This window comes from Hippocampus bargibanti, linkage group LG05 (assembly GCF_051943395.1).
Source record: "Hippocampus bargibanti isolate YZ-2025 linkage group LG05, ASM5194339v1, whole genome shotgun sequence".
NCBI classification, from domain to species: Eukaryota; Metazoa; Chordata; class Actinopteri; order Syngnathiformes; family Syngnathidae; genus Hippocampus; species Hippocampus bargibanti.
The window spans coordinates 3800495-3820000 of record NC_142738.1 but is presented as its reverse complement, the minus strand read 5'-3'; the positions used below and the strand labels follow the sequence as shown (position 1 = coordinate 3820000).

Sequence of the window (19506 nt, the reverse complement as noted above, 5' to 3'; positions counted from 1 at the left end):
CGCTCATCAGACCTCTGGCAATGTTTTTTTTTTTTCCCTTCCACGAGGCCTTTTGTACAAAGCTCCCATTTCAAGCTCAGATAACTCCAGACCCATATAATTTAGGAATTAACCATTTTTTTCATGTGAAAGAAGAGAGACTAAGGCAGGGGTGTCAAAGTCATTTTTTGCCTCGGGCCACATTGTAGTTATGGTTTCCTCTCGAGGGCCGTTAGGAATTTGGGGAAGCCATTAGAACACAGGTGTCAAAGTCAAGGCCCGCAGGCCAAATCCGGCCCGCCACATCGTTTTTTTCGGCCCGCGAAAGCAAATCAAACTTGTTAAATTCCATGATGATTGCTAAAATCTGAGCCAAAATTTCATATTTTTGGATGTCAACCACAATAAAAGTCATTATTCTTGACTTCAGATTTGAAAACGAGTTATTCATTAATTTGCTGTGTGCTCTATATGTAATATTTGAAGGGATTTAAACATTCTAATGGGTTCCCCAAATTCATAACGGCCCTCGAGAGGAAACCATAACTACAATGTGGCCCGCGGCAAAAAATGAATTTGACACCCCTGTATTAGAATATTTAATCCCATCCATATATTACATATAGAGCGCACAACAAATTAATGAATAACTAGTTTTCAAATCTGAAGTAAAGAATAATCACTGTTATTGTGGTTTACATCCTAAAATATGACATTTTGGTTAAGATTTTAGCATCATGGAAGTTTGATTTGCTTTCATGGGCCGAAAAAAAATGATGTGGCGGGCCGCATTTGGCCCCCGGGCCTTGACTTTGACACCTGTGGTCTAAGCTATCTATTAATTCTGCTTTACGTTACTTGCAGATCAACCTCCTCCTTGTCCGAGTTCAGGATCACCAGAGGTAAAGTCACATAAAATCGTGATAGGTTGAACTATTTGATTTCATGCTGCTGTTTCTCTGCTTCTGTGTGTTTTTTTTTTTAGCACTAAAGGCCGTGGCAAGGGCAAAATGGGAGCCCGGCTGAGGTAAAGTGGGAAGTTCCTCATCCTCACCCTAGGAAGCACCAAAACAGGATTATCGGTGTATCTCCAATCATATTTCATAACAATAAACGAGCATCCAGAGAGTCACATGAGGTGTTTTGTTTTTGTGACAACAATGTTGTGTAGTTACTGTACAGTTAAATCATGCCGGCAATGCACCTAAAACGAAGATGCTTACAAAGCATCAATACCGTGCTTAGTACATGTACACAAATATGAACATGTGACATGAACTACCTTTTCATGTGAGCCTCATCCAGTAAAAAAAATACATTAAATAAAAATCACCCAAAAAATAAATACATAAAAAAACAATGTAAACTCCGTTCCTATTTTTGGGGGGCACACGGTGCATTTAAAACAAACAAATAACCCACTGAATTTAAAAAAGGATAGTGTCACTAATGCTCAGGCTTGCATGCAAAAACAGCGATTGGGTGAGTTTCATTGAATAATGGATGAAAACGTCAAAATATAAAAATTAACTCACCCCAGTGCCAGGGTTTTTGTCATTGTCACTTGATTTAGAGGACCCACAGAATATTGAGTTTAAGGACTATGTAAACATTCAATGCAGCGTTAGAAACCTTAAACTCTCTTCTTTCATCAGAAAAAATGGTTAATTCCTAAATAATATGGGTCTGGAGTTATATGAGCTTAAAATGAGGGTGGCTGTCCAAAATACAATGCAATACATACATATTGGTTTATGTAGCACTTGAACAACAGCTGAAGCTGGAACAAAGCCCTAATATGGAAAAAGGGAAATTCTGCCCCCTTGTGGAAAAGGAAAAAAAGTTGCCAGAGGCAATGGCCAGCGCTTTATTGACAACCAAGCATAGCTAGCCGGCTGGGAAGTTGGCTGGCTGGCTGGCTGGATGATAGATAGCTGATGGATCGAGCAAGCTATCTAGCTGGCTACCTAGCTATTTGCTATATATTAGCTATCTAACTAGCTATCGATTAGTTGTCTATTATCAATCTAGCTAGCTAGCTTTCTATCTATTTGAGTTATTCCGGGTTGCGCATGTGGCTGCTGCTGCTCACCCACAGAAAAACTGATCCTGTGACTGTAAAGTGACCTTGAGAGTTTTGAAAGGCGCTTATAAATGAAATGTATTATGATAATAATAATAATAATTATTATTTTTTTTATTTTTAATTATAATTATTTATTATTATTATTATTATTATACAAAACAAAACCCCAAAAATTCGGGAATGGCGCCTTATGTCATATTTTCAATTCCTGAATAAACTTGTGAATGGCAGTGAATGAGCTAAAAAATAAACAAATTAATTAATTAATTCAGGATTGCCAGACGGAAAAAATGCAGTTTCATTCAATTAAAATTGTGGTTTGTGTAAGGTCCGGATGTTACTACGTAATACGTGACGACAACTGTTTTTGTTTGTCCATGTCTGTCTTTAATTATATTCAACACAAAATAATGGATAATAACATCATCCCTATAACGCTTTGGTTTCATAAGAAAAATAGATTATTTCTAGTCACGGTGGTTTGAGGGTTGAGTGATGGAAACAGTGTGGTTGGGCGTCTTCATCCCAACTGAACAGTCGTAACTATGATATTTTTTTTACCCCGGGCACATAATCACCAACGGTGTGTCTGATGTGGACCTTGTGAGTGGGAGGGGTCGCCGGGCTGTGCAGATGGAGGTAGGAAGAGGAGCCTGAAGGTGAGTGGGGTTCTCTCACCATAAGTGTGTTTCTCTGATCTCCGCAATCACCTGGCCGGCTTTCTGCAGGGCCTGCATATAGCATGGTGGGAGTTAGGAGGGGGGGGGGGGGGGTCAAAGTCATTTTGAACGTGTGTCATTTGGTTGGTGAGGTGAGCGCAAACGGTTATTATGATGGGGATTTGCTGCTGTGAAATGTAAATTTCTCCACTAATAAAGGCAAATCCCATCCAAATACAGTAAAGTCTCGTTATATCGATATTCAAGGGAGTCCGAAAAAATATCGATATAACTGGGACTATCGATATATCCGACCCTGTTTGCATGTAATTTTCTCCGTGCGTGCATAGAAATAGTATCGATATAACCGGGACTATCGATATATCCGATATCGATATAACGAGACTTTACTGTATAGTCATTTTGGTTGCCTCGTCGTATGACTAATTATACATAACAAATTGATGGATTACCAGGTCTGAAATATAATAAAAATACAATAAAAATACAATTAAAAAAAACAATACAAATACAGTAAAGTCTCGTTATATCGATATTCAAGGGAGCCCGAAAAAATATCGATATAACCGGGACTATCGATATATCCGATATCGATATAACGAGACTTTACTGTACAATAAAAATACAATTGAAAATAAAACAAAAATACAAGTAAAAATAAAACAAAAATACAATAAAAATAACATTAAAATAAATACAAATAGAAATACACTAAAATAAAAACAAAATTAAAAAAAAAAGAATAGAAAAAGAATAGAAATAGAAAAAGAAAAAGTTATACATAACTAATTATACATAACAAATCATGGATTACCAGGTCTGAAATATAATAAAAATACAATAAAAAAATACTAAAAATACAATAAAAAAAATTAAAAAAAAATAACAATACAATTAAAAATAACATAAAAATAGAAATACACGAAAATAAAAAGAAAAGAAAAAAATGAAAAGAAAAAGAAAAGAAAAACAAAAGGAAAAGAAAACAAAAAGAAAAGAAAAAGAAAAGAAAAAGAGAAAAGAAAAGAAAAGGAAAAGAAAAGAAAAGAAAAGAAAAGAAAAAAAAGAAAAGAAAAGAAAAGAAAAGAAAAAGAAACGAAAAAGAAAAAAAAAATAAAAAGAAAAAGACAAAGAAAAGAAAAGTAAAAAAAAAAAATAGAATATAAATACAATAAAAATATAATAAAAATAAAATAAACGTAAAGTAAAATCAAAATACAATACAATAAAATAAACATGAATAACAACAACAAAATAAACAAACAAATAAATAACGCCCTGTAAAATACTAAAACATTTAAAAAAAGAAAAAAACTTAACAACTAAGATTTATTCAATTAGAGGGCCTTGGGTTCGACACCTATCGTCCCATATTTTGCAGGTGGACCCTCGTGGTGCCTCTTCACTCATTCCATTGCAGCATAAGTATCAACTCGTCGTTGCGAAAAAGCAGCATTAAGTGTGGATGAATTTTGTCGGTTCGGGTACCTTGAGCATGTCTGCCGCCTCGTTGCGCCGCTGCGCCATGTCCTCCGATTCGGTCAGCAAGTCATCCAACAGTACCGATTTATACAACTGACCCACCAGCTCGCTCTGCAGGCAGTCTTTGACGTGATTCACAAGGAAGTGCATCACAGCTTTAGGCACGCTGACGGGGGAAGAAAGGGAAGTAGTGAGACAGCGATGATGTGAGACAGTGAGACGACACGGTCGCTCTTTACGCACCTGTCCTGGATGTTTTTCCGCACGATAAGAAAATAAGACTTGATAAGCCTCTCTATGACTTCGCAGTCTCTCTGTTCCCGAGCAGACAACTTCCTGGACACCGGTACAGGCTGTCACGGTAATTTTAAAGGGGGATAGATGATGAAAATGTGACTTTTGGCTGATTGGTGTTTCAAATATTTGGCTCCCTGTTTGTTTCGTCCAGTTACAACACGTCAACAAAAGTCGGTATAGTGATACCTCGGTTTACGAACCCCTTGGCTTATGAAACTTTTCGGTTTACGAACGTTAAATTTATGACAATTATACCTTGGCATACAAACTATTTTTTGGGATACACACGGAGCTGCCACAATGAGTGACGTGTCGTCGTCGAGTGAAGCCATTCTCCAAAAAAGAAAATGGCAGGCGGCATGTTTTGGTCTTCTATTCCCCGCCCCCAGTCGTCGGTTAAAGCCACGTGATTGGTCAAGAACACAGCAGTGAGGAGAGATGAGTATAAACATTAAAGAGACAGGCAGATGATAGAGTGAGAAAATGGATAGAAAACAGTGAAATTTGGACTCGTTTCAACTTTGATAGTTCAAAGGCAGAGTGTAGACTGCAAGGTTAAAATTCCGATCGGGCTCCACAAATAACCCGCACAAGCCATCTGTACACTTGATGGAAAAAGCTATCAACCCAACTAAACAGAACACAATTAATGAGGAACTAGGTAAGATTATCGCACAGAAAACACCTCCAAGGGATCATTCCTCAAGATGGTGAAAGAAGAAGGTTACGTTCCTCATCAAGTGTTTAATGCTGATGAAACCGGCCACTCCATTCCATCAAGCCATCAACGACCATCACAAAGGTAAATAAAATGACTTTATTATACAGTAGTTTATGTATTTAATTATAATACCATAGCACATTTGTTATACATAAAATAAGGTACATTTTGTGTAGTTTTATGGCTTAGAAAATTAGAAAGTAGAAAATTATGTTTTATGGGGATCTGGGAACGGATTATTGTCATTATAATGGTTTCCTATGGGAAATTAATTTTTGGGATACACATGTTTCGCCGTCTGGGAACCAATTAAGTTCGTAAGCCAAGATATCACTGTATTTCAGGAATCGAGACGATATTGTGTAAATTATTCCCTTGTTCCATTTTAAAGTCAGCCTTACCACGTCGAGCAAATTAACAGCATGACCCTTTTGCGGGCTGACGGGGAGGGGATTTTGTGGCCTGTCACCCGCAGCGCCTTCCTCCCCCCTTTTCAGCATCCCTCTCCAGTTCCCAGTCCCACCGCTGTCCACCTGATCGCCAGAGGATGCAAGCTGAGCGCCTCCTACTGCCACCTGCTGGCCAGATGAGAAATTGGTAAGGGAGACACTTTCACGTGGCGAAAATTAATAATACAATACAATACAATACATATTGATTTATATAGTGCTTTAACAACGCTTAACATCTCTATACAGCAGCGGTGGGCCTTAAGGGCCTGCAAGGCCTTCTCTGCTGGCCTAAAAATATCTGAATCACAGACTAATGTGAATTATATGTTGTCCATGAATTCTTATTAAATTATTGCTAATTGTCTTCCTTTCATTGCTTTTCCCCTGTTGTGTTGCTTCCAGATGTGTGTTTTCATATTTAAGCGTTTAACCAATCACATTTCAGCGATTATTTGTCACCAGGGTCAGAAATCTACCTGGATGCCTTCACAATCAGTTCTGCAGTCACTGGAGCATAAAATTCAATTATGATAATACTGTTGCTTGAACCAATCAGTTTCAGTTGTCAACCAAATGCCTGCTGGAAGGCGCTTTTCGCAAACTATGATTGGCTAGTCACATGAATGGCTACTAACTAGCCAATCATAACTGCGAGTGCTAAGTGCATACTGCAGCTAGCACACTGTATCTGTCGCGAACTGCATTAGCAAATATATTGATGTGTTGATTTAATAGCAGTTTTGTCAACCCAAAATGGCTAAAGGAGGAGAAGAAATGGATTTGGTTGCTGATATACTGGTGAAGCCATTTTCAAGATGGACTTTTCAAGAATAGATGGACACCATTATAGATGGACAGCTCCGAAGCTAGCAAAAATAGCAAATAAGATTGCAATTTTATGAGGTTATCATGAATCTACACGTTCATCGTAAAAATTTTAACAGTTTGAGGACAGTATTTTTTAAGTTTCTTCAAGTCACAAGTTATTTCCAGCCCAACGTCACCACCTAGTGGACGTGAATGAATATCACAGCACACTCGCAGCTGATTGATTCAGAAGTAGCACTACTGAAGGCCTAAGAGTGACATGCACGGGCCATCACTGCTATAAAATATAGCTCATGTAAAAATATGAGGCTGTTTTTTATATTCATGTAAATGAATGCACCACATCATATTGACTTAGTGATTTATAATAATAATAATAATAATAATAATAATAATAATAATAATAATAATAATACATTTCATTTGTAAGTGCCTTTCAAAACTCTCAGTCACTTTACACTGTGAAGTTTACAGTCACAGAATAAAGTTTTTCTGTGGATGAGCAGTGGCAGCCACACGCGCCAGCGTTCACTCAACCTGGAAGTAACTCAAATAGATAGAAAGCTCACTAGCTAGCTAATACATAGCCAATAGATAGCTACCGCGATAGCTAATAGATAGATAGATAGCTATATAGTTAGTGAAGTGAAGCTCTTAACAGGTGTGTTTACAAAGAAATACAATACTTTTTATTTTTTTGTTAATTTATTTCAAGTGTGTTTTTCAATTCAGTTATTTTTTAGAATGTTATTTTCCACATTTATTTACTTCTAGAGCACCTTATAATTTTGATAGATTAACTTTTTTCACCCGATATTGACCGTCACTATATTTTTAATTAACGTCCCCCCCGGCACATTTTCTCAATATCAGGAATTACATTAACGGTAGTCTCGGTGAGACACTGAAAAATACTGTAATACATCGCAAAGTTATCTTACTTAATAAATTGGCATGGCTCTTGTTTAGGAGATTGTGATTCATAAATAAAAGAGTACCTTGTCTCGGGGGACAGCGGACGGCAGGTCCCTCATTCTGTTGCGTCTTTGCTCCTATTAAGACAATTTAACGGAATGACTCCGATTGAAAGTCGTTTTCATCGAAGGACGGTTCGAAGAGAAGGATGAGGGACGGGGTTGCACCTCAAGGTTGTGGTTCATGAGGCCGCAGGCGTCAGCAAAATCGGGATGTTTGGTGTTGATGTACGCCAGCTCAATCGCAACCAGGTTGTGAACCTCGAGACAGAAAGACATTTAATGATGAAGAGATATATGTTCATGGTTTCGTTTCGTCATGCTGGCAGTTTTCCTACCATGTCGTTAGTAATTGGGAGTCTTTTTCTCAATAGGGAGGTGACCACTTCCACGATGGCATCGTGAAGCTTTGGGAAGCGCAGCAGCTCCTTCATAGAGAAAAAAAAAAACTCATGACGAGATGTGAAACTTTCCCCAGTAACAAAAGTGACTTTGTTGAGTGATGTTTTAGAATAAATGATGTCGCACATTTGATAAGAAAAATACTTTTCAAAAAAACAGCGCTAACTCAACTTCAATAATAAAACATTTCTCTTCTCATTTCTCAATATTTTTTCCTCTGCGTGTTCGAGAATCTACTTGATACGTAAATGTCCCATATTTGAACAGAATTTAAATTTTCCACAGTATTCTGCTGTTAGCTCATTCACTGCCAAGCAAAAATGTGTCCACTCCGGTGCCAGGGTTGTTGTCATTTTCGCTCAAATTGCAGGACCCACAGAATATTGAGTTTTAGGACTACAAAAATCATTCAATGCAGCGTCAGAAACCATAGACAACAGGTGGTCAAAGTCAAGGCCCGGGGGCCAAATCTGGCCCGCCACATCATTTTATTCGGCCCGCGAAAGCAAATCAAGCATGTCAAGTGCCACGCTGCTTGCTAAAATCCAAACTAAAATTACAATTTGTCCCACGTAAACCAGAAAAACAGTCATTATTTTTCACTTGATATTTTAAAACTAGTTATTCATTCATTTGCTGTGCGGTCTATGTGTAATATGTGGAGGGGATTAGAAAACCTAATGGCTTCCCCAAATTTATAACGGCCCCTGAGAGGAAACGTTAACTCCAATGTGGCTCGCCGCAAAAAATGACTTTGACACCCCTGCCTTAGACTATCTTCTTTCATCAGAAAAAAAGAGTTAATTCCTAAATTGTATGGGTCTAAAGTTATATGAGCTTAAAATGAGGGTAGCTGGCCAAAATACAATACAAATACATACATATTGGTTTATACAGCTTCCTCCCTCCGCCTCTGTGTGCCCTCCCTCTGCCCGTTTCAGCACGATGGGGGACAGAGCTTTCAGCTGCCCTGCCCCCAAACTCTGGAACTCACTTCCTCCCAACATTCGTGACACGGATTCTCTACCAACCTTCAAATGCCATCTCAAAACCGCTTTATCGGCACCCAAACAAGAAAAAATTCAGGAATGGCGCTCTATGTCATATTTTCAATTCCTGAAAAAAAACGTAAATGGCAGTGAATGAGTTAATATGATGTTACCACTACATTGGGGGAAAAACATGGCCAATGCTTTATCGGCACTCAAACAGGAAAAAACAAAACCCGAACAAATTTGGGAACGGTGCTCTATCATATTTTCAATTCCCGAATAAATTCATGAATGGTAATGAATGATGAATTAATAAGAAAAATACTTTTCAGAAGACAATCCATACTCAATTTCAATAACAATAGATAATTTCTACTTTCTCTTCTAATTTCTCAAAATATTTTCTTCTACGTGTTCGAGAATCTATTTTATACATAAATGTCCCATATTTGAACAGAATTTAAGTTTTCTACAGTACAGTGAGACCTCAACTTACAAACACCTTATCTTACAAACTTTTCGTCTTTCAAACGTCAAATTTATGAAAATTAAACCTTATAATAAGCACTATTTTCATAATACACACCCACCACGGCTGGCGGAGTGATCTTCGGCGGAAGCACACAACCGAACAGCACCGGAGGTTAAGTTACCAACAGTCCTTATGGAAGGTGACTCTCCTTCCATAAGCCATCAACGACCATCAAAAAGGTAAATAAAACTTTATTTTACAGCACAGTTTATTTCGTTAATTACAGTCCTCATGTAATGCGCCTCTCTTTCCAAACAGCAATTCCCTTTGACCTTCGACCTTCAACGCCATTCCATCAAGCCATAAATGACCATCACAAATGTAAATAAAGTGACTTTATGATACAATGCAGTGTATTTATTTCATTACAATACAATAGCACATTTATTATACATAGAATAAGGTATGTTGTGTGTAGTTTTAAGGCTTATTTTGTTGAAAAGTATATTATATGGAAACCCGGGAACGGATTATTCCCATTTTAATGGTTTCCTATGAGAATTGTTTTTTGAGATACACACTTTTCGCTTTACACACTCTGTCTGGGAACCAATTAAGTTCGTAAGTTGAGGTCTCACTGTATTCTCCTGTTAACTGTCGTTGTCACCTGTGTGCTGTAGTTGCTGCAGTGTTGGATGATCCTCTGCATCTCCTCGTGAACCAACTCCACGCAGCGCAGACTGGGCTCCTCCAGACGCTTCACTTGCCTCTTGACCAGTAACTCGAAGGAAACCTCAGGTACAAACAAGGCAGGCCGAGGTCCCTGGAAACAAAAAGTTTCAACATCATTCGGATCATTGCGGTCGTTCCAATTCCTGATCAGATGTTATGCGGACCCACCGTTGCATTCCGTATCGCCGTCAGTACGTCGATCGTCGTCAGGCCGCCAAGGGGATCGACGGATTCCAACGTTCGACCGAAGGTCTCGTGGAATATATAGCAGATTCTCGCGCCGCCACAGCTGAAGAGAAGAAGAGGCGGAACGGTGGGTCAGATTGATTTCTCAGATGGCCCAACACGTACGGACCTATGGGGTGCCCATTGGGTGGCCATGGGCACCCTAAACTGAAACATGTCCAACAATTTGTAAGGTGTTGCATGATAAACATGAAGCAGTGCCAAGTGCCAAGTGTGTGTGAAAGCCAAAGTAATTTAAACCACCGGATCAGCAGATGACTGTTAGCAAGCTAACGATAAGTGAATGTCAATTTTCAGCACATTTAATTTGTGGATATCTGCTGGGTAGATTACAAAAAAAGTACACCAAGTACAAGTTCAAATTATTTATTGTTTATATCTACTGGTGCATTAATGCTAGTTTCATTAGCCAGATTGCATTTAGCTAGCGGCGAGTGATTATTCGGTTAACTACTAAAACTACTACGACGAGTGCAGCGTGTTCTACAGGAGACAAATTCCTTGTGTGTTCTACACACTTGGCAATAAAGATGATTCATATTCCAAATACGCAACATGGCATTTATTAGGTTAAAATTTATTTGTATCTTTATTTTTAATCTCCAAGTGGGAGTGCGGATAACAACCTGAATCACACACAGAAATGCTGACTAGCTGCCCAACTGCTCGGTTGCACAAGGACAGAAATATGGCATTGCTGTGACATGTCCGCAAGTTTACCATATTGAATGTGGCAGACATAAATATGGCATTGCTGCGACATGTCCGCAAGTTCACCATATTGAATGTGGCAGACATAAATATGGCATTGCTTTAACATGTCTGCAAGTTCACCATCTTGAATGTGGCTGACATAAACATGGCATTGCTGTGACTTGGCCGCACGTTCGCCATATTGAATGTGGCGAATATATGCGAGAACTACTACAAGTAAACGAACCCAACGAGAGACAGCACCTTTCTACAAAATTCTCAACGTTGATTTACTTTATGTGCTTCCCCAAAATGACCTCCCGGGACACCTTGCCCAGTGACTATTCCCCCGAGTCAGCAAATGGCGGCAGCTTGACTCACAGTTCAGCCGTCTCGATGTACTTGGCCGTGCCCTCGATGGTGTGACAGTACTCGGCGGCAAACTTGGTGATGAGTTGCAGCAAGGTGGCGCTTTGGTCTTCCACGGGCTCGCCGTAGCTGTTGAGCAGTGACTGGTACTGGGCCGCCAGCACGTTGATCCTGGTTTTCAGTTCCGGGAGGCAGTCTCGGATGTGGTGCATGAGCAATCTACACACGAGAAAATCTGATATTTTAAATTTACATTTTACTACATTAATACGTCGAGCTATTGCATACTTTGTCACAATGTAGTATTCGTAAAATTTCCTAGGCTCAGAAACACATTTGTGACATTTTTATAAACTTTTCTACATACAGACACTGCACTCCTTACGAACAATGGTACATACAAACATTTTTGTAGTAACATATGTAGTATTCTCTCTAGTTGTACATGTACATATCTTTATAGAGAATATATTTTAATAAATGTTTCTTTTTCAGTACAAACCACTACAGGTTACTTATACAAGCCTTAAATATACTTATATAAACCTTAAACATACATTCCATACAAAATATAGCACTGAATCAACTTACGAACCAATTCAACTTACAAACAACCGTTCGGAACATATCTTGTTTGCAAGTTGGGGAGCGTATGTATTCATATGTTAAATTATAACCCACCTTTTTTAAGAACTTCTATTTTTGGAAACACTTTGCTAATACTCCAAAACTGGAGAGTTTTACCATTGCGATTAATAATGAAGTATTCTGATTTTTGGATTTAATTAAAACACGCAGGTGTATCCACACTTCTAGGCATGTCACTTCTAGGCCTTCAGTAGTGCTACTTCTGACTCAATCAGCTGTGAGTGTGCGGTGATATACAATTTTTTTGGGGGGGAAAAAAACGTTCATTTTTCAGACTATTTTTTTTTTTATTTATGTTCAATATGGTGCTGTTCATGCTGGTTATGAATTTTAAGCCCTTACCCAACTATTTTTTTTGTGGAAAACATTCCTTTTTCAGACTATGTTTTTTATTTATGTTCTATATGGTATTGTTGATGCTGACTATGAAAACAGTTTGCAATTCCTGCCCAGTTTGTTCAGCAAAACGATTAGTCTCTACCAGTATTGAGTCAATAATCCTTTTATACAATACATATTGATTTATAGAGCACTTTTAACAACAGCTATAACAACTTTTTATCAATAAAAAGACTGAAGAATTCAAATGGACTAATGGGGTTTCATCAATGGCTATTCCAGGATTTCCTGTGAGAGGATACGCTCCTCTTCCATTCTTACCTATTCAGTGTCCTGGCCAGATATTTAGTTCCACTTCTATTTGCAAGAGAGGGGTACTTTTTTTGGAGAAAGGCGTACTCGTCGCGGATAGCATCTGTCACCGATTTCCTCTGATTGATATCCAGCTGACTCCTAGCAAAAAAAAAAAAAGAAAATAATAACAAATAAATGTAACGAAAATCCACAGTTGGCCCACCATGTGAGTGATCTAGACGCAAATGGGCACAGGCGCCGTCACCTGTTGACAACTCCAATGATGCCAAGTTTGACAGGAATGACTCGGCCCATCAGGATATCCATAGCGTCAGTCCCGGCATCCATCAGATCCAACTTAGTGACCACTGCTAACGTCCTCCTTCCTGGATTCAACGCGGAGGACGCAATTAGGACATGCGTGATTTCCATGTAAATGTTAAAAAGTGACGCATTTACCATCAGGGTCCACTTCACGGGCCACTTTGAGGGCCTCTGACGTCGCCATGTCTGTGTTGGCGGCCGTCACGGCCAGGATGATGGAGTTGGGATTGGAGATGTACTTCACGATCAGTTCACGGATTTGGATCTCAATGTCTTTGGGTTGGTCTCCAACTGGCACCTGCAAGACAAAACACAACAAAAATTATAATAATAATAATAATAATAATAATAATAATAATACATTGTATTTATAAGCGCCTTTCAAAGCTCTCAAGGACACTTTCTAATCACAAAACAGGGACATAAATAATACCACAGATGAAACTACAGTAAAGTCTCGTTATATCGATATTCAAGGGAGTCCGAAAAAATATCGATATAACCGGGACTATCGATATATCCGACCCTGTTTGCATGTAATTTTCTCCGTGCGTGCATAGAAATAGTATCGATATAACCGGGACTATCGATATATCCGATATCGATATAACGAGACTTTACTGTATAAATAAGAACAAGAGATACAACTATATAGAGAATGTGACAATAAGAATCTTTGGATATATCTTACTTTGGTGATGCCAGGAAGATCCACCAGTGTGAGGTTAACAACATTGGGTGAGAAGACTTTGAGGTGAATGGGTTCATCGCTGATACCCTGTGGACAAAAAAAAATAATATTACAACATACATCCTGGCCTTGACATGCATCATATACGGCTACACTTTTTTTTAACTCATTCACTGCCAGACGATGTGTAAAAATGTGTTCACTCCAGTGCCAGTGGTTTTTCGTCATTGTCACTCAAATTTCAGGACCCACAGAATATTGACTTTGAGTACTACATAAACATTCAATTCAGCGTAAGAAACCGTAGATTGTCTTCTTTCATCAGAAAAAAAAAGTTAATTCCCAAGTTATATGGGTCTGGAGTTATCTGAGCTTGAAATGGGGCGACTGTACAAAATACAATACAATTGATTTATATCGCTCTTTAACAACAGCTGAAGCTGAAACAAAGCGATAAAATGGACAAAAGGTCAATGCTGCCCACTCCTAGACGGAAAAAAACAGCCAGAGGTCTGACCAGCACTTTATGGGCACCCCGAGAAAACCCAAAACCTGAATAAATTCAGGAATGGCACGCCACGTCGCACTTTTCAATCCCTGAATAAATTTGGGAATGGCAGTGAATGAGTTAATAATATGCATACCTTGTTAATGCCTGATATTCTTTCTGTTTCGGCTTCAATTTCTTGACGGATCTCTTCAAAATTAGTGTAAATCTATGAACAAACCAAAAACAAAAATAAGAGACAGAGAAAATGTCAAGTATCCAAAAAAAGGAGTTCAGGAATCGAGTGCGCTGATTTGACATTACTCCCTTTTAACTTCACCTTGTTTTTGGTGTGCAAGAATTTTCCCCATTCCTCACCGTCGATTCCTGCAGGGATTCAAATGATGGGTATCAGTTAATGATGTGGCCAGCACATTTAATTTATCACTAGAGGAATTTTCTGGTGGCTACAATGGAATAAAAAAAACTTTCTAGCAAATAGCCGTGGAGAAAAAAAAAATAATAGTAAGAGAGGGTTGATGACAGAAGCACAGTGAAACCCTACAAGCACAAAGAAGCAAGGCAGATAAAATTGTGCGACAAAACATGGACGCAAACGAAGCCTGTCAATCATCTCAGGTGAAGCTGGTAGTTCAGAGAATGATGAAAAAAATGCATTTTTTTTTTTCAATCAATCTGAACTGAGTGAAGCCACGTGCGTGCACGGTTGATCACAGGCTACTCCAAAAAAAGGAGCGGAAACAGGGAGGCAACCGTAACACTGTAAACAAACACTATAACGCATATAATAAAAGGTAGACCTCTGTAAAAGCGGCCATTTTTCATGAATTCTGCATTTTAAGAGAGAGACAACAAATGGGTTAGCCCAGTGCTCGTCTTCTTATGAATCAGATAACATTTACAGAATGACAAACCACATTAACTTTGTCATGAGAAGGTCTGTTAGCATAATGCTAACACAATGTAAAAACCTCATAAAGGGGAAAAGAATAATATTGCTGATGTGGGGAATTATTAACATTTCAAGAATTAATTGGTGGTACTAAGCGGATGCAAATGCAAACACTTATGTTCTGTAAAATCAAAGTCAAAAAGTCAAAGTAAGCTTTATTGTCAAATATGCTAATATGGATGACATGCAGCACAGATGAAATTACTGTCCTCTCGGACCCAGCGTGCAAGGCACTTATAATGACTTTAACAAACATAATAAACACAAAAACAAAACACAAAAACATAATAAACAAAAAAAAACACAAAAATCCTGTGAATCACAAAATTTCCCCTAGAAAAAAATACCCTTAATAGAGTAAGTAAAAAAAAGAGGGAAGGTGAACCACAGGGGTGTGTCAAAGTCATTTTTTTCCCGCGTGCCACATTGTCGTTACAGTTTCTTCTCGAGGGCCGTTATGAATTTGGGGAAGCCATTAGAATGTTTAATCCCCTGCACATATTACATATAGAGCGCATAACAAATTGAGAAATAACCAGTTTTCAAATCTAAAGTCAAAAATAATGGCTGTTATTGTGGTTGAAATGGGACAATTTGAAATTTTGGTTCGGACTTTAGCAAGCATCATGAAATTTCACAGGTTTGATTTGCCTTCGCGGGCCGAACAAAATGATGTGGTGGGCCAGATTTGGCCCCTGGGCCTTGACTTTGACACCACTGGTGTACCAGGAGGAAGTGATAAGATGCAATAACTTTGAAAAAATATATATAATACGGCAATTGTACCATTCTCTTCATTGGTTTTCCGACGGTCTTCGGAATCGATGTGGACAAGCTGGAAGATGAGTGGCCGACGGGTCACGATGCCAGTGCCTCGCGGTAGCACATCCCTGCCGACTAGGCTCTCTAAAACAGAACTCTTGCCGCTGCTCTACAAAGAAAAATATCAGTAAATTAAAAAAGAATCTCACAAAACAAGAGGGGGTTTTCTTGACAGTTAAAGTCAGGAATAAATACAACATGAGCAAAAAAAAAAAAAACATCTTGACTTGGTTTGTTGCACTCTGCAAAACATGGTTGATGCCTGCCAAAACAGCTGAGATTGCCACATCCTATTAAAGGGTCACAGAAAGTAAACAGGTTTGGCAAAACCTATCACTACTTTAAACCAATTAGGCTCGGGTGTATGGGCTTTTTAGATGTAGAGAGGCGTTTGGTGATAATGGGTCATGTTTTATTCTATGGGACATGCAATCAGAGGAATACGTGCTGATTGGTATCAACTAATTAAAATGTAGCTGCTATATGAAAACTATTCTTGTCTTGCACAAGTTATTAAAGGCACATGCGCGGGAACGTATTGCTGAGGCATATTTTCCATTAGCCTGGAAAGAGGCTTACATGGAACTGACTAAGAAGGAAATATTACACGTTACGACAATTATTTTAGGATTACGATAAACAGAACAACAAGAAATTGAATTAACAACAGCGGTGTTTACGATGGAGACTCTTCAAGTGTTAAAGAAAACATAATTTTACTTGTGTTATTTCAAGGTACCCCACGCACATACAACGCAACCATAAATTGTGATAACGGCTGAGAAATAAAAGCCCCGAACTCAAGAATAAACTTTTAACAACGAGGTATCGTGCTAACTTAAACTTGCTAGCCTCCAAAACAAACCAAGTGCAGTTTCTCACCTGAGTCCCCACAACAACTATTTGCGGCAGTTGAATGATGTCAGCGCCCACTGTGTTAAAAACATCTTGAAGTTTGTTTATGACAGGTATGAGGGCCTCCATGAGCTCCGAAATCGATCCGGACCTGTCGACAAATGGACACTTGTGCGTTCTTCACAAAGTCATTCAATGTCCCGCGGGTGGCTAAGCTAGCGATTGACATCTCTTTCACACTGCGGCGCAAATTATAATGCATTAGACCGTTGCATTTTGGGAGATTGAGTTTACAAAATGGCCGTGCTATGGGATTCACTTAGGATTTGTCTCATGATTGAACTACAAGTCATATGACTGACGTCATAAAACGTCGCAGGATAACAAAATCTCCTACGCGACAGTAACCAAGGGTGCAACCAAAATATTTTCACACCCGTGAATGAGGTGTTTTAACCAACGGAAATATAAAATGCTTTTCTACTGTAAGGGATTTAAGAACGATACAGGCTGAGATTAGATTACAGTATATTTAAAGTAATGCACATTTTTATTCCAGAAAATAACTGCTTGAATTTTACAAGGTATTGTATTCTGCTTCACAAAATCACAACTCCATTAAGAGTTCATCCAAATTGCTCTGAAATGATCTGACATGAAATGTTTGTTATTAACTTTTTATTTTTCAAAAACACAAAAAGGCACCAATCCACAAACGCATAAAAAAGTGCTTGGATTGGATCTTTTATAACATCAAATGCAGAAACATTGCACACAATTGACAATCTCATATCACAAACTTGAAATGGAGTAACAAATTAGAACGGTTTCTATTTGTCTTACTGAGTGGGTTACTACTACGATGAAAAAAAGTATATTTTAAGGACTTGATGAACTAATAAGTAGTATGTGATGGTATTTTCAGTATAAATCTCTTGACTGCTAATGGCAACAATTATAATCGGGACAGCAGCTTTCAATGTTACATTCAAGGTTTACAAATTTCCACAATTTTCAAAACTACCCATGGGAGTGAACCTCAGTTTAGGACTTCAGTATTTTTGCTAAAACTATCGTGGAATATCCACATACGGAAGATAAAAACAAAATCCCATCCTTTGTTTTACAACATCCGGGCACAAGGCAAACAAACAGAAGCAGAGTGTGGAACCTATTCAGAAATTAGGTGGAATTTGCGAACTTTCTCCTCAGCAGGTAATTTTCTACCACCTTCACAGATCTCATCACATTTCGATGGATTTTTCGGATTCAAACCTGTCGTGTACAAATAAGGTGGCTCTTGCTTCCTAAGTTCCAGTGCAATCTAAGTATGTGGTCACAATGTTGTCTCTGCGCGCAGTCACGGTTCTACAGTGCTGTTTGGAGGCTGTGCCAAAGATGCCTTCAGTTTGTCTGGAGTGCCTGTAGAAGGTGAATATCTTTTCAACATTGTTGAGAATTTCGCTAAAGAAGCCGGCTCCTCGAAAGTTTCTTTTGTGTCGCCCGTAGGATTCTCTCCGGGAATGTTTGTCAAAGTGTTGCTGGCTGCGCCTGGTGTTGTGGTTGTACATGTCAAAGTCCTTGAAGATGTCGTCCGCATTGAAAGTGAATGGTTGGCGCGTGCCTGCTGTGAAATACCAGGCGCTGCCACCAAACTGGTCGTACTCTCTTCTTCTGGTAACGTCAGACAACACTTCATAAGCTGAAAAAAAAATCATAAAGATAAAAATATAAATATGATTAATCCAGAACAAATTATATTTGATGGTCGCTTATGCCTGCTACTGTGATGTGGCCTGTTAATGTCCCGTTACATTCTAAAATCATGCATGTTATATTTGGCCACGGAATTCGTCAAATCAGAATAATATATTCTTAGTAGTAGCATAAACCAACTATACCTTCTGCAATATCCCTGAATTTCACTTCAGCGTCGGGGCTGTTGTTCTTATCAGGGTGATACCTCATGGCGAGCCTGTGAAAAGCTTTCATTATCTGCCGCTCGGTTGCGTCTTTTGGCACTCCCAATATGTCATATAAATCATTTTTGGCAAGGAGCACCTCTGCTAGCACAAGGAGGCACACGGCCATTTTTAGAGCAGACTGGGCATCGGCCATGGCTCAGCTGTCCTGCACAATGAACATACAATGAGATGATATTTTACTGCCATTCATAGCTGACGGTTCGACGTACGTTCCATACTCGTATCCTACTCACCGTTTATGAGGTGCAAGTGCCCGACGAGCAGCTGGGCTCTATGAAATACTTAACCAACAATCAACATGACGTTAAATGTGCCGAAAGGAGGTTTAATTTGACGATAGACGTGACGATGATAGTTTCAGTGTGACTGGCGCCATCGTTGCATTTCTTCTTCGGTGACTATCTTCAAATATGGCTATCGGACATGGATGCCGGTCGCTCCCCCTATTGGTAAAAGTTGAAAATACACACTTAAAAATATCAGGCCGAGATGATGCATATGGGTTTTGTTCGTATTTATCAGATTTTTTTAAATTTTAGGGCGCGTCGTATTCGCATTTGTCAGATTTCTTTATTTTAGGCCGTCGTGTATGTAGTTTACATTTAATTTAAAAACGACTGATTAGGCGATTAGTCCTCAATACCGCCACTTGTCTCTGGTATTTAGTGCAAGGTCGTTGAGCC

The 19506-nt window shown here is 38.8% G+C and overlaps 3 protein-coding genes across 4 annotated transcripts in view; 1 reads left to right on the top strand and 2 right to left on the bottom strand.

Annotated features, from left to right (window-relative positions):
- tnnt2d (troponin T2d, cardiac) overlaps positions 1-1111 on the top strand; it is an 8475-nt gene extending 7364 nt beyond the window's left edge. Inside the window, exons 10-11 of the mRNA XM_088995846.1 lie at positions 844-881; positions 965-1111. Coding sequence (XP_088851972.1) covers positions 844-881; positions 965-1010 — 84 coding nt within the window. The 3' untranslated portion in view covers positions 1011-1111. The remainder of the gene's footprint in view (positions 1-843; positions 882-964) is intronic.
- A 1256-nt stretch (positions 1112-2367) lies between these two features.
- On the bottom strand, positions 2368-17067 carry dnm1l (dynamin 1L). Of its 2 annotated transcripts, none has more exons than XM_088995841.1 (18): positions 16866-17067; positions 15948-16092; positions 14529-14575; positions 14346-14417; positions 13702-13788; positions 13146-13308; positions 12952-13072; positions 12714-12845; positions 11418-11624; positions 10266-10386; positions 10033-10188; positions 7838-7927; positions 7668-7760; positions 7524-7577; positions 5647-5823; positions 4471-4580; positions 4234-4393; positions 2368-2796 (listed from the first exon to the last, which is right to left on the bottom strand). In XM_088995841.1, exons 1-18 carry the CDS (start codon positions 16965-16967, stop codon positions 2740-2742), a joined length of 2094 nt encoding a protein of 697 aa, XP_088851967.1. In that variant the 5' UTR covers positions 16968-17067; the 3' UTR covers positions 2368-2739. The 2 variants fall into 2 exon arrangements, with proteins under 2 accessions (XP_088851967.1, XP_088851968.1); XM_088995842.1 differs by having other exon boundaries at positions 2372-2796; positions 5647-5820.
- A 422-nt stretch (positions 17068-17489) lies between these two features.
- dnajb9a (DnaJ heat shock protein family (Hsp40) member B9a) lies at positions 17490-19206 on the bottom strand. The gene is made up of 3 exons (XM_088996271.1): positions 19057-19206; positions 18740-18968; positions 17490-18540 (listed from the first exon to the last, which is right to left on the bottom strand). Exons 2-3 carry the CDS (start codon positions 18954-18956, stop codon positions 18146-18148), a joined length of 612 nt encoding a protein of 203 aa, XP_088852397.1. The 5' UTR covers positions 18957-18968; positions 19057-19206; the 3' UTR covers positions 17490-18145.
- Between the last annotated feature and the right edge of the window lie 300 nt (positions 19207-19506).

Excerpts from the sequence above, each read along its gene's own strand:
- dnm1l (XM_088995841.1), bottom strand. The coding sequence starts at position 16,967 with ATGGAGGCCCTCATACCTGTCATAAACAAACTTCAAGATGTTTTTAAC. Across the intron at positions 12,846-12,951 it reads ATCATTGGAGTTGTCAACAG|GAGTCAGCTGGATATCAATC; the intron begins GTGACGGCGCCT and ends TTTTTTTGCTAG. Across the intron at positions 5,824-7,523 it reads CCGCTGTCCCCCGAGACAAG|CAGGTGGCAGTAGGAGGCGC; the intron begins GTACTCTTTTAT and ends TCATCTGGCCAG.
- dnajb9a (XM_088996271.1), bottom strand. The coding sequence starts at position 18,956 with ATGGCCGATGCCCAGTCTGCTCTAAAAATGGCCGTGTGCCTCCTTGTG. Across the intron at positions 18,541-18,739 it reads ATTCAGGGATATTGCAGAAG|CTTATGAAGTGTTGTCTGAC; the intron begins GTATAGTTGGTT and ends TTTTTTTTTCAG.